This window comes from Gorilla gorilla, chromosome 3 (assembly GCF_029281585.2).
Source record: "Gorilla gorilla gorilla isolate KB3781 chromosome 3, NHGRI_mGorGor1-v2.1_pri, whole genome shotgun sequence".
Classification (NCBI taxonomy): Eukaryota; Metazoa; Chordata; class Mammalia; order Primates; family Hominidae; genus Gorilla; species Gorilla gorilla.
The window spans coordinates 115,419,569-115,434,297 of NC_073227.2; the positions used below are offsets into that span (position 1 = coordinate 115,419,569).

Here is a 14,729-nt window from a genome sequence, read left to right on the forward strand (position 1 = left end):
TCCATCGAGTTCCATTTCCAGATTCTACTCCTAGGATGACAGACCATCACTGCATACCTTGAGTGCTATAGTTTCCTTGAGTAACTCTCCTTATGTGGCTTTCAACATGCCAGTGTTCTGTTTCAGTTTCCTGTCCTAGCAAGTGTTATCTCAGCCTTGTTTATGTATTTTTTCTCTATATAATCAGATCTGGCTTTGCATATCATTCCTTGTTTTACTTGATGTGGTCTGTAATCACATTTTTGTTTCTATCTTACCACCTCTCTCAAGTCCCTCCACTTCCTCACGCATGTTATGCATTTAAAAAATTATTTTTGACTATTTTCTTCAAAGACAATCTTTAATACTTCTTTACTTATCTTATTGGTTTCTTACCAAGAATTCTCCTGCCTGGGCAGTTTTCAGGGTTTACAGATGTAATAAATCAAATTGAATGTTTGCACAAAGGATGTGCAAATGACACCAGGCTGCTTAAATGAGGAATTAGATAAGCCTCCAGCTCTGTATCCTGAAGAGTCACAGGTGGAAGAAAGAAAAGCTTAGGGGCTGGAGCCTTTTTACAAAGTTTGTGTTAACTCAGGCTTTTTAAACCTCTTGCTGAGTGTGGTGGTATGTTTTCAAACAGGTGCTCCTGACCGTAGGTCTCAGAGGATTTAAGCGTGCATTGTTCCAGTTTGTTTGCACGTTTTACCTTGCATACTGAATGTCATTATAAACCATCCAGGGTTTTATTTTTTCCACGGTTGCCCAGGCCATTTAAATATTGATCTATTTAATTATTTTTTTTTCCAGTAGAAGATGTTGATTTCAAACCATTGCACCTAAGAGAATGGTGGGTTCTTCATTAGAACTTCTTTTTATTATTATTATTATTATACTTTAAGTTTTAGGGGACGTGTGCACAATGTGCAGCTTTGTTACATATGTGTACAACATGCGCCATGTTGGTGTGCTGCACCCATTAACTCGTCATTTAGCATTAGGTGTATCTCCTAATGCTATCCCTCCCCCGATCCCCCACCCCACAACAGTCCCCGGTGTGTGATGTTCCCCTTCCTGTGTCCATGTGTTCTCATTGTTCAGTTCCCACCTATGAGTGAGAACATTCAGTTATAAGAGGCTGTGATTTTAAATTCACATATGGAGGCTTTTATAAGGAATAACTCTCCTCTTGTACCTCTCATTAGTCATCAGTGAGAATTTTAGATGGTCCCAGTTTGTTGCTGGAGTTAATAGAAAGTGATAGTGCAGGGCACTTTAAAATTATACAGAGAGAACTCTTGAAGATTTTTGAGCAGAGACAAAAAATGTAGGATTTATCAGGCTTGCTATATGGAATGGATTAGAGTCAGGAGAGGAGAGAGGAAGTCCTGCAGGAAGGCTCTCAGAGCTGTCAAGGTGAGATGTGGTGAGGGTACGCATTGGGTGAAATTATACTAATGCTGGTTGAATGTAAAAACTGAGACAATTTCAAAAAATCTTGTACCTCATAGAAAAAATAAACAAAATGCTAAATCATTTGGCAAGGGTACCAGGGAAGGATGTCTGACAGTTACATGATCTTGAGGATAAATAAAAGGGGCATCTCTCACATTGGTACTTTGTCGTTAATGTTGTAACTTCACCTTCTCCCAATACTGTGACCCCTCAGAAGGAAAGCCAGGGAAGGGGAAAGTAGACTCATATGTATTTCACGCTATATTCCGTCCACTGCTATGGGAATCCATCATCTAAGATGATAGGGGAAAAGAAGTAGGATTCTATTACTTTAATAATTACCACACTCAGCATTCTTCTTTGGTTACTTCACAATCAGTAGAAAACACTTAGGCAGCTTATGATGTCTGTCCCTATTCCTGGAAGTTAAATGACTTTTCTCTTTTCGAGGATTGGTGGCCTTCATAGATTATGAGTTCCTCAAAATGCACCCTTGCATACTCAGCACCCAGCTCTGCTGGAGTCATAGTATGCTTGATAAGTGTAAAACATACCACTGTTAACAAAGCTGTGAGCAGCTTTCAGCTGTTTTAGTTAATGGACTAAAAAGCTGCACCCTTTAAATGGTAATTCTAAAAGTTATGTGTATCTTTGCGTTTACCTGTGACAAAAACTGAAAACTGACTTTACTCCCTTGAGTGAGAAATAGATATTTTAGAAGACAAGATGTTCTTAAGAACTTGTTTACAGATGACCTAAAATCAGTTAACCTTTAAAAATCAATTCTGACTAAAATGTAAAGGAAATTCAAAAGAAATTTAAGAGTTGTTGTAGGAAAACTGTTAATCTTTCCAGCCAGATGCAACTGAGCAGATACCCATCATATAAATATAATGCTTTCAAATTTCCTATCACTTGATTGAACAGAGCAGATAAACTCTTTTTAACTAATACTTTAAATAATTGTTTTACAGTTAAATGAATCTTTATGAAGATCTAAACTGTTAGAGAAAAAGTTCTACAATAGTCTCTTCTCAACTGTGGTGGCTATATGAACAACCCTGGGGTTTACAATAAAGAAACATAAGATCTTAGTGGAATAATAGAATTAAAGGGACCAAAGTTTGGGTAAACCTTGTAAACACTATATTCATGTGAAATAAAGATGCTATCAGTGCAGTTTTAGACATCTTCTAAAATTGGTTTCTAACCATTCTACAACAACTAATGAATGAGTTGGGTTCCAGAAGGCTATATTATAAATCTGTTTTGACCATAATAAATGAAATAAATTTTTGACCATAATAAATGCATCTGTTCTCTGAATGCGCATCTACCTGAAAAGAGTATCGCTTGGTCCCTTGAAGTTTTAAAACAGGTAGACACCTTTTTTGCAAGTGTATGTTCACCTGGGCACACTGAAAATCTCTTGAGGTGGTTAAATGCCTGATGATTTTTCTAGATGTTCCTTCTAGACAGTCCTTTGCTTTTGGAATATTTGGGGAACTTAAGGAGCCTAGAACCTGTATAATCATCCAAGAATTGTAACAAAATTGTTTCTGTTTTGTTTTTCTTTCTTTTTCATATTCTTTTTCTTCTCTCCCTGAATCCTCTTCAAGAAAAACAAGACTTGTATTATCACTGCTTTGACTTCATGCAGTCTTTAAATTCTCAAGTGCTTTGCTTTTTCATGAGTTAACATTATGTCAGGAGGCAGTTAGCACTGGTGACTGAATATCTTGTGCACTCAACTACTGTTTCATTTTGCTATCACTTTTCTTTGTCTATAACACAGGGACAGCATTTTTGAAATGTTACATCAATTGTCTTTTTATTTCATTCATAATCATTACTACAGTTCCCTGATTCATCCTATGTTCATGTATATATCTCACTTACTTTCAATTTTGTTTAAAATTATTTCCACTTTTATTTCCTTCATGATTCTTCATCTCATCTTTTTAGCACTTCCGACACTCTGGGAACGAGGGTAACAATCTCTATACAAAACTAAGCTTAAACATGGCAACCAGGCAGCAGAATGTTCACATAGGCCAATGGTAAGAGTTAATTGTGACAGCCTGTAGCCATCTCTTAGAGGTGGGCAAAATTGATTAGCTTTGACTGCGGAACATAGCTTTGTTTCCATTTGTACTTGCTTTAGGGTTGAAAGTTTTCAAGTAATTCTTGAACTTCTGTAATTGTAGTGCTAGTTTCCAGTTGATGTTCCTTGCTGGAGAGCAATGTCAGTGAGAAGCATATAAATTAATTTGCTTTGTGGCAGCTAATATGCCATTGAAATGGCTGTCTCGCCTCCTTTCTTGTCTTCCAACTAAATATTTGATTCCTTTATGAATTTATGGCTTGTAGGGGAAGGGACTATTTTCTCAGGGTCTCCCCTCTTTATATTTTTAGCTCCTCTCTCTTTGCAGACAAGGGGTGTGTATTTTTAAAGCTTGAATTTACTGTCTCTGATGTTTCTTTAAATTTCCTAGGACATCATAGCAGTAACTTGACAATAGCTTTAGCAGCTTTTTCTTTGCCTTTTCTTTTTTATTCTTAACAGTTGCCTAGAAGTGCATTTCTATTTACTCCTATTTTGAGTAAGAAGAACCCATGATAAGGAGAAATTAGTCTTTAGATTTAATTTAGGGTACTTCTCTAGCCCCTATACCTTCCTGATATCATAAAATTAGGATGACCATATTTTCCGATAATTTTTGAATTTTGATTTAGATGAGAAATGTAAGTTATACATGTAGTCTAAATATGAAAGAAAAGAATAAAAAAGTCACAGGTGTTACTTGTTCATATTGTTTAAAGTAAATTTCTAAGGAACAGATATTTTAATTATTCCCTTCGGTGTTTACATGTTTTACATTTTTATAGCAATTTCAGTAAATTGGTTAAAAAGGCCTGAAGAGTTCAAGGCATGGGCTGTTCAGAGACAGTCTTTCTTCCACAACAATATTCATGCTTTTTGACCTTGGTATAAGAGAGGGATTTATCATTGGCCCTTTTTAGCCATTCATTAGTATGTTTGAATTTTGTTGTGCTGGCTCTTATAAAGTGAAGTATTTTGGACCACTTGAGGCTTATAAGACAAGTAAACAATTCTGAGGGTGTTGATAATAACTGAAGGGCTAACATATAGCAGCATGCTGCTACCACTAAGGCAGAATAGACAAACCCACAAATCATGGCTAATATCGTTCTCAGAGCTTTATTCCCATGACCTTTCAAGATTACATTGCCATATCTGTCTTGGACGCTGAGCATGCATATATATGAGAAAAGGATAGAGATATAGTTTAGTACTTTATTTCTTAAGAGATTCAGTGCTGGTTTATGACTTATATTGAGAGTCTGCTGGCATTCATCACCCAAAGTTGTGAAGATATCAATGTCTGTTTACAAACAGTTCTATATATAACAGATGTGTTTTTTATTTTAGTCCCAAAGGGCATAGCAGAAAACACATGGTGAAGTGAGAGGCCCTTGATTCAAGGCCCAGTTCCGTAACTGTTTGTTCCTTGATCTTGTACAAGTTTGCTACCCTTTTATAATTTTAATTTCCTCATCTGTAAGATAGGAATAATAATACTTTCTTTTTCTTATTGTTTTGAGAATTAAATGATGTAGAATAAGTGAAAGTTATTTTTAATCTGGAAAACCATACAGAAGTTAAAATTTTATTTCCTCTCCACTGTATTATCAAGAACCCTTCTTTCTGTTGCCCATCTTTACCCCACCCCCAAATGAAGCCTATACTTCTTACAACAAAGCTTAATTTCTTCATATGACAGGACAGCCCAGAAGCAGAGGTACTAAATGTCAGAATCTCAGTTATGCCATGCTGATCCCAAATCCTACCTGTCTTTAGTTTTTGTGCTTTAATAAGAAATAAGTGTATTTCACTATCTCAGAGCAAGAACAGTATAAACAGTCACCTGCCTGGATTCACACCCTTGCACTCCTTCTCACTAACTGTAAGACTTTTGAAAGTTACTCAAGCCCCCTGAGCCTCAGTTTCCTCATATAGAAAGCAACAGTAGTGCTACCTTCCTCACAGAGTTTGTCTGGATTTGTCTGGAAAAGTAGTATCTGTGAAGGGCCAAAATAAGTGTTCAGTAATTGGTGTCTATGGTTTTTCATGGTAATTAATGATGTATATTATATGGAAATGTTAGATCCTTCTTATTCACAAGTTTCTGGACAAAGATATTACAAAATGTTTTTATGTTTATTAAATCCATTTTCATAAAAGGAAGTTTTTGGATTCTCTTAACAGATCATTGACATTCTCCTTGTTGCAATAAAACAAATGATACACATCACTTATTTCCTTTTCCCCTAGACACACACACACACACTGACTCACACACACGCATTCTGTTTCTCACTTTGCTTGTTTGATCTTCAGCACAGACGGATATTGTTTCACGATGATAGAAGAGGATGACTCTGGGATGCCTGTGGTCACTTCTGGATGCCTAGGACTAGAAGGCTCAGATTTTCAGTGTCGGGTAAGGTAGATAACTTGATTCTGTAACCTTTCATTGGCTAGATTTCCAACAAGTTTCAAGCAAGATAAAACCATTCTTTTTCTTGGCCAGCCCATTTTTAGTATAGTCATGTGCTGCACAAAAACATTTAGGTCAGCAACAGATGGTATGTATGATGACAGTGGATCGTGGTCCCATGATATTATAGCACCATATTTTGACTGTACCTTTTCTATGTTTAGATACACAAATGGATACTATTGTGCCTTAATTGCCTACAGTATTAAGTTCAGTGACATGCTGTATGGATTTTTACCCTAGGAACAATAGGCTTTATCTTTTAGCCTATGTGTGTAGTAGGCTACACCATCTAGGTTTGTGCAAGTGTACTCTGTGATCTTCTCACAATGACAGAATCACCTCATAACACATTTCTCACAACATATCCCTGTCTTTAAGTGACACATGATTGTAATTTAGAAAACTGAAATTTTCCATTGGACCAATTCTTCCTTCATTTTGAAATCAAATATTATTTTTATTTTTGCTGTTAACGTCTTGTTTAGTGTCCCATTAGAGCATCTTCCTCAAAATCCAATTTAGCTTGTTGCATTAATCCAAGCCTTCTTCCTCAGTTTATACAATGCACACTAGTTATTAGAAATGTAGTAGTAATTTTGTTGAAATGCAAAAGTTGCAATAAGATAATACATGGTAACTTGAAGTAAATTACCTTATAGAGGAGAACATATTTAAGATGTTTGAGTGAAATTGTCAGAATTTTAAATTAGTTCTCTAAGTAGTGACTATTTTTAAAGTTTTAGATGATTTGACTTTGAAATTTGGAAGAAACTCACTAATAGCTGTTTGGGTTCAATTATAGGACACTCCCATTCCTCATCAAAGAAGATCAATTGAATGCTGCACAGAAAGGAATGAATGTAATAAAGACCTACACCCTACACTGCCTCCATTGAAAAACAGAGGTAAGCGAGGAAGGCTTCCAGCCTGGAAAATCACTAGGTATCATGAAAATAAAAACTAAAAACTAAAAACTATAATCGTTCTCTCTCAATCTACCTGTACCACTTTCCACTGCTGGAGCAGAGCACTGAGGCCAGATGACATGGAACCATCATTCGAAGACATGTGCAAGTAGTTTGTGGGAAAACAGTCATACGTGACTTCACTTTTATGATTTTTATTTTTTCCCACTTCTGTTCAGAAAATTGTTATTCCTAGAGTTTGTAGTGTATTTCAGGGTGGAGGCGGGAGCTAGCACTCTGCTTCTCCCTGAAAGTTATTCAGAAGTACACCCAAAAACTACCATTTGTCTATATTTATTTTAAAAGTAAAGACCATATAAAGGACTAAATTAAACATTATTTGCTATATGGCATTTCCTTTTTTTTATGCTAGAGTAACACCTTTTAGTCAAATCGTATCAATATATTGATAAAACGGGGAAGGTATCTAAAAGTTTTAATTTCAAAACTTACCCATTTAAGTGTTGTTCCTTTAAAATGACAAATATTGCCTCCCAAGAGACCTTTTGTTTGCAACAGGTCTCATGTTCCCTTTCTCCTCCTCCATGCTTTCAACACACACACACACACACACACACACACACACGGTTTTTTGTTGTTGCAGAGTTTTAAGTCCTAAATCTTATCTAAGTGATTTAAAGTGATTTTTCATGATTGATTTTATTTCTTGAGAAGAGAAAAATCTTTCCAACAAAACATAATGGAATTTCATGACTTTGTTTTGCTTTCTCTCTCTCTCTCTCTCTTTTTTTTTTTGAGACAGGGTCTTGCTGTGTTGCCCAGGCTGGAGTGCATGATGTGATCATAGTTCATTGCAACCTCCACCTCCTGGGCTCAGGCAGTCCTCCCACCTCAGCCTCCCCAGTAGCTGGGAAACAGGTGCACACCACCACACCCGGCTAGAATTTTGTGACAAATTTTTTAACATTTGTTCCTGTTCTAGCCTAGAAAGCTATACAAGATTGATTAATAATGATTCACATCAAAGCCTCACCAGCATTTTTTTTAATTGTGGCAGGCAACATGCTAGGTATTAGGAATACAGAAATTAATGAAGAAAATTATTCCTCCCAAGAAGTATACATTAGAATGTAAGAGAGCACCGTGTCAATAACTATATTTGTTCAGGAATATCTCATTAGTAGAGTTAGATTATAAAGTGGATTAAGAACATAATAGAGTGAGTGGCTGGCTCTACCTGGGGGAGGAAGTTGTCAGAATAGCTTCCTAGAAGTGATACTTGAACAAGACTTGAAGGAGGAACAGGAGTGTGCTAAGTGGATAAGGCAGGATAGGCTAAGTATATAGAAAGTTTAAAATTTAAATGGCTAACTTTAGCCACATATTCTGCTAAAAAGTACATTAATTAATCCATTTTAGCCTCACAGCAGCCCTGTGAAGTACATAGAATTGTTCTTCCAACTTTAAAGATAAGGAAAACGCAGCACCGGAAAAGTTTATTAACTTTGAGTTTGCATAGCCTATGAGTAGCAGTGACTCTAAACAGATTCAGTAGTTAAGTGCAGAGGTCTGGTTTGTAATATTGGAGAACTATTTGCTAACTACAGGAGTATGAAACAGCATGACTGGTTGGAGAAAAATCCCATAATTAAGAGAGATGAGGGCTGGGCACAGTGGCTCACACCTGTAATCTCAGCAGTTTGGAAGACCAAAGTGGGAGGATCGCCTGGGCCCAGAAGTTCAAGACCAGCCTGGGCAACATAGCAAGGCTCTATCTCTACAAAAAAAATTTTTTAATGATCTGGGCATGGTGGTATACATCTGTAGTTGCAGCTACTAGGGAGGCTAAGGTGGGAGGATCACTTGAGCCTGGAAGTTCGACGTTACATTGAGCTACAGTCCTGCCACTGCACTGCAGCCTGGGTGGCAGAATGAGACACTCTTTCTAAAAAAATCTTTTTAAATAAATAAGAAAAGAGAGATGGGGCCAGATTTCAGTCCAGTTAGGAGTGTGAAGGTGAGAGAGCATTATCTGAGGAGGATGTAGGAATTTAGAAAAATAGTAGAATAAAACTCCAAAGGACAGAGTAAAAAGGCTTAGAAAAGAAGGGTAGGAACAATGAGAAGACAAATTCCTGGTCCAGGGCAGTGTGGAGATGAGGATGCAGGAGTGGCTGGTGGACTCTACTGAGCATTGCGTAAGGTGGCTGGCTTTGGTGGGGCTTAGCATTAGAATGCACTGCTTTGAGCTCTGAGGATCTCAGGTGGTACTTAGGCAAGGTCTTTCCAGATTCCACTGCTTTGCCAGTGCGTAGGCAAGGTCTCTGCAGAGTCTACTCAGGTAGTGTCTAGTTCCAAAGTCTATGCAGATTCTTACCTTTTTGGCCTAGCTGTTTTGGGGTCAAGTAAATGTCACTGCAGATTGTAGTCTGAGAGCACTGATGTTTTTACATAGCTATACTGCAGAGCTGCTGCTTTTTTTTTTGACTCTACCATATACACATGTACAGTTTTTATTGAAATTGTACTAGATATTTTACTTTCTAGCTATATGATTTTTTCCTTCTATTTCTTATTGCAATTGTGAACCATCTTCTAGTCTTATAAAAACAGTCCTGGCATTTTAAGCAGTTACAAACTAATTATCGGAGAGGTGATAGTAGTGACAGAATGCAGTTTTGTTGTGAAACCACTGGTGATTCTTAACTTGCCTCTCAGAGTGAACCAGACTTCCCCCGGGAGTTCTCAGTTCTACTTCCCAGAGCAGTTGGAGTGACAGCGCAGGTAGAAATCTGCTGTCCTGGAGACAGCTGAAAGCTGTGGGCTCTGCTCTTTTCCTGATAGGTATCTGGAACGGTTCACTTTCTGAGACTCTGGCTGTGGCTTGAATGTTTACATTGTTAGTGCTCCGAGCACAGGTAATGGCAGATTAAAACATGACCAGCGTGACCAGCAGAAACAAAAGGTTTATTGATAAGGATCACCTATTCATGAGAGAAGACAAGGAGGCTGCCGGGGATAGGGTTATGGGGCAAATAAAAGGCAAATGGGAAGGTAAAGCTAGCCTTAAATAAAGTGCTTGATGGTAAGGAAAGAATCCCTTGATTCTTCTGGTCTCATTGCTCTCATAAATCAGAAATAGAATAAGATAAGTAATACACAGTGTTCTTGCAGCTCAGGGTGTATCCTGTATCTTGCATTTACGTGGAAAGTAAAAGGCAGTGAAGCTTGGAGTTTTAGTAAAATTATATCATTGGGATGGAAAAGTATTATGTGTTCATATACTGATAATATATTGACATTATAATTATGTGGATAGTTCTAGTTTTGGTTGAGTATCTAGCATTCTCCTAAAATCTAAAATTTTTGCAAAATCTTTCGTTATCTTTAAAATTGGAAATGCATTTAAGCTAAGTTTCCAGTCGCAGTCTTAACATATTTGTGTGTTACAGTGTTTGGATGCCTCTATCTGTATAAAAATATTGTGAGTTGTGCTTTCACTGGTTGAGGTATTATGACACCTTGAATTTATTTTTAACTCTTTATATAACCTAAGAGAGGGAGGAATGGAGGAAAAAATTTACTAAGACAATTTATTGTGTTAAATTTTAGCCTGCATAACATTAAGAGCTTACAGATTATTTTCAAGATTTACTAAGCAGCATGTTTAGACAATGAATGCTCAAATTATATATAATTCCTGTTTGTCTTGAATGGCTCCTTGAATGGCTCCTGTTGAGCCCTGAGTGACTTTTTACAAGTGCTATAATATGTCAAGTTCCTGAGCTCCCTTTTCCTGGATTATTGGTAACATTTCTTAATTTATTCATATAATAACTGCTTTAGTAGCCTCTCATTTAGTGTTTTCAGATGCAGATTACTTTCATTAATATTTTGCAACTATTACAAATCATAAATAGCTGTTAAACATATATATTTTAGACTGATGAGTAAATCATAACACTGACCATCATGAAGTTTGGATAAGAAATTCATAGTGGATTTTAGTTTGTAATAGATAATCCAAAGATTTTCTGAAATATTTTGAAGATGTTTTTCTTTTTTTAAATTTCAGATTTTATTTTTACTTACAAGGGGTACATGTGAAGACTGTTACATGAGTTTATTGGACCCAGGTAGTGAGCATAGTACCCAATAGGCAGTTTTTCAACCCATCTCCCCTCACCCCTGTTAATCCACAGTGTCTGTTCTTGCCATGTTTATGTCCATGTGTGCTCAGTGTTTAGTTCCCACTTATAAGTGAGAACATACAGTATTTAGTTTTCTGTTCCTTCATTAATTCGCTTAGGACTATGGCCTCCAGCTCCATCCATGTTGCTTCAAAGGATGTCATTTTATTGTCTTTTATGGCTGCGTAGTATTCCATGGTGTATATGTACCACATTTTGTTTATCCAACACACCATTGATGAGCAACTACGTTGATTCTGTGTCTTTGCTATTGTGAATAGTGTGGCAATGAACATACAAATGCATGTGTCTTTTTGCCATATTCCTTTGGATATGTATACAGCATCACTCCTATTCAGCATAGCACTGGAAGTCCTAGTCAGAGCAATCAGACCAGAGAAAGAAATAAAAGGCATCCTTATGAAAAGAAGAAGTTAAAGTATCTTCACTGATGGTATGATCCTATACTTAGAAAAACCTAAAGACTCCATCAAAAGACTACTAGAACTGATAAACGAGTTCAGCAAGGTTTAAGGATACAAAATGAATATACAAAAACTCAGCCAGTAGCCTGCCTTTCCTTCCTTCCTTCCTTCCTTCCTTTTCTTTTCTTTCTTTCTTTCTCTCTTTCTCTCTGTCTCTTTCTCTCTGTCTCTCTCTTTCTCTCTCTCTCTCCCTCCCTTCCTCCCTTCCTCCCTTCCTCCCTTCCCTCCCCTCCCTCCCCTCCCCTCGCTCCCCTCCCTCCCTTCCTTACTTCCTTTTCAAGATGGAGTCTCTCTCAGTCACCCAGGCTGGAGTGCAGTGACACGATTTCTGCTCAATGCAACCTCCACCTCCCGGGTTCAAGCAATTCTCCCGACTCAGCCTCCTCAGTAGCTGGGATTACAGGCGTGTGCCATCATGCCCAGCTAATTTTTGTATTTTTGTAGAGACGGGGTTTTGCCATGTTGGCCAGGCTGGTCTTGAACTCCTGAACTCAGGTGATCCGCCCACCTTGGCTTCCCAAACTGCTGGGATTACAGGCATGAGCCACTGTGCCCAGCCAGTCAGTAGCATTTCTATACACCAATAACATCCAGGCTGAGAGTCAAATCAAGAACACACTCCCATTTACAATAGCCACAAAGAATATGAAATAGATAGGAATACAGCTAACCAATGAGGTAAAAGACCTCTACAAGGAGAACTACAAAACACGGCTGAAAGAAATCAGAGACAACACAGATGGAAAAACATCCTATGCTCATGGATTGGAAGAGTTATGTTCAGTTTATGTGTTCATGATAATTTCCTAGATGTTTTGATCTGGGCATGCAGTGTGAAATAAGCACATCACGGGGCTGTGCATTAATCCTTTGAGCACATTATTGTTTAGTAAGATAGTGTCCTTGTTCTTAGGAAGTACCCTCTGAAGTATTTATAATTGGATAGTGGCATTATGTCTACAACTTTAAATGATCCAAAAATAATACAGATGCACAAATAAGTAAACAAATAAAAAATTTGAATACAAATGTATGTATACATATTATACATAAATATTGAGAGAGAGAGGCATTGAGAAGGCAAGATAATTATTTTTAAAATGATGAAATGTTAACAATGAGAAATCTAGATGAAGGGCACATTGGAATTCTTTTTTCTTATGTTTTTTTCTGTAAGGGTGAAATTATTTCAAAATAATTAAAATCTTTGTTCACATTGATGGTAAAATAGAAATTACTGTTACCTTTTAAAAAGAATATTTGACAATATGTATGAAAAGACTTAAAATATATATCTTATGAACTAACACACCTACTCCTGGGAATCTTATTAAGGAAATAATCATTAGCATGTGCAAAGATGTATGTGTAAGAGTGTTTATTACAGAATTGTGTATAACAAAGAAGCCTTGTGGCAGAATCTTTAGAATCTCCTGAATGTATGACAGAAGATTCACTTTCTAATTAGGATGATTTTATGTATAATACAATTTAGTCTTTAAAAGTCAGGTTGTAGCTGGGCACAGTGGTTCACGCCTGTAATCCCAGCACTTTGGGAGACCGAGGATCACTTGAGGCCAGGAGTTTGAGACCAGCCCGGCCAACATGGCAAAAAGCCGTCTCTGCTAAGCATACAAAAATAAGTGGGGCGTGGTGGCTCGTACCTGTAATCTCAACTACTCAGGGTGCTGAGGCACAGAATCGCTTGAACCCAGAAGGCAGAGGTTGCAGTGAGCTGAGATTGTGCCACTGCACTCCAGCCTCGGCCACAGAGGAAGATCCTGTATCAAAAAAAAAAAAGTCATGTTGCAATAATAAATAATTTCAAATAGGTGGGAGGACACTGAATGTTCCCAACACAAAGAAATGATAAGTGTTTGAGATGATGGTATGCTATCTGATCACTGTTCATTATGTATGTATTAAAATATTATAATTATGTGTCAATATAAAAATCCTGTTGCAGAAAAAAATATTTGTTGTTCTGGAAAATGTTCACAGTATTATAAATGAGAACAACCTAGTTATAAATCAGTATATATTATATTTTGTTCATGAACATTTTTATTGAAATGATACTGTTAGCGGTAATTTTTCCTGAGTATTGAAGAGGTAGTGATTTTATTTTATTTTGGTTAGTTGATCCTGTTCAGTTTTTCTTCATGTAACATATAATACTTCTGAATTAAAAAGTTACATTGAGTGGAAGAACGTTCCCAGCCAAAATATTTAGGTGGCCATATAGTTAAAGGTATATAGTACAGTTGGAAAATGTCTTGTCCATAGCATCCAAAGTCATAAATTACAATACTACCTTTTAAAATTAAACGACAGTAATCACTCTCTCAAAGGTAAATGGTGCCTTTAATAAGAATGGTACTAATGGTATTACTATATAAGTGCACCTGGTTTTAAGTCAGTTTCCTCAAAATATGTCCCAGAAATCACCCGTGTAAAATTTACCTGGGATGATTATTAAAAATAAAGTACTTTGAATGGAAATCTTTGGGGTTAAAGTCAGTGAATATACACTGTATAAAGCTAAGTCATTCTTATTTATATAAAATTTGAGGAATCTGATTTGTCAAGAACTAGAGTTAAAATGAGTAGTGTTTAATAATTTGTTGTATAAAAGTATCATACATTCTTTGGCTGGAACATATACATTCTTTTAAAATATGATTCAGTTTAAGAAAAAGTACGGATTTTGAACACATTTTTGTTTAAAACAACGCACAACCATATATTCTCTATTTGGCAACATTTGAGGGGTCCACTTCCTTTTTATCCACTATAAGATGACTTTATGTACAACGAGTTATGTTTTATGTCCCATGAATTATATAGATGCTTTTTTATTCAAATTCATGGTATAGAGTACTCCAGAGACCACATGAGAAGAGCCTATGAACCCATGAGCTGCGTCTGTAATAAAGATGAACTATCTGTTTCTATTGTGGGTGCACAGACCCACTTAGCTTTGTTGATGTTCTTTCTGTAGTTTTATCCTGTGTCGAGCCTGTTCCTTCCAGACAGGAAGAAATGTGTGCTCTTAATTAAGTGCCTAGATGAAGGATGATTCACGCTAGTCAAACTTATTTAATT

At 36.7% G+C, this 14,729-nt stretch overlaps 1 protein-coding gene across 4 annotated transcripts in view; it reads left to right on the top strand.

Moving 5' to 3' along the window:
- The window catches only part of BMPR1B (bone morphogenetic protein receptor type 1B), a 398,018-nt gene that overhangs the window by 350,698 nt on the left and 32,591 nt on the right, over window positions 1–14,729 (top strand). For all 4 annotated transcript variants that reach the window (XM_055385715.2, XM_019025349.4, XM_055385716.2 and 1 more), the window contains 2 exons: window positions 5,861–5,963; window positions 6,826–6,928. In XM_055385715.2, the coding sequence (XP_055241690.1) occupies window positions 5,861–5,963; window positions 6,826–6,928 (206 nt within the window). The remainder of the gene's footprint in view (window positions 1–5,860; window positions 5,964–6,825; window positions 6,929–14,729) is intronic.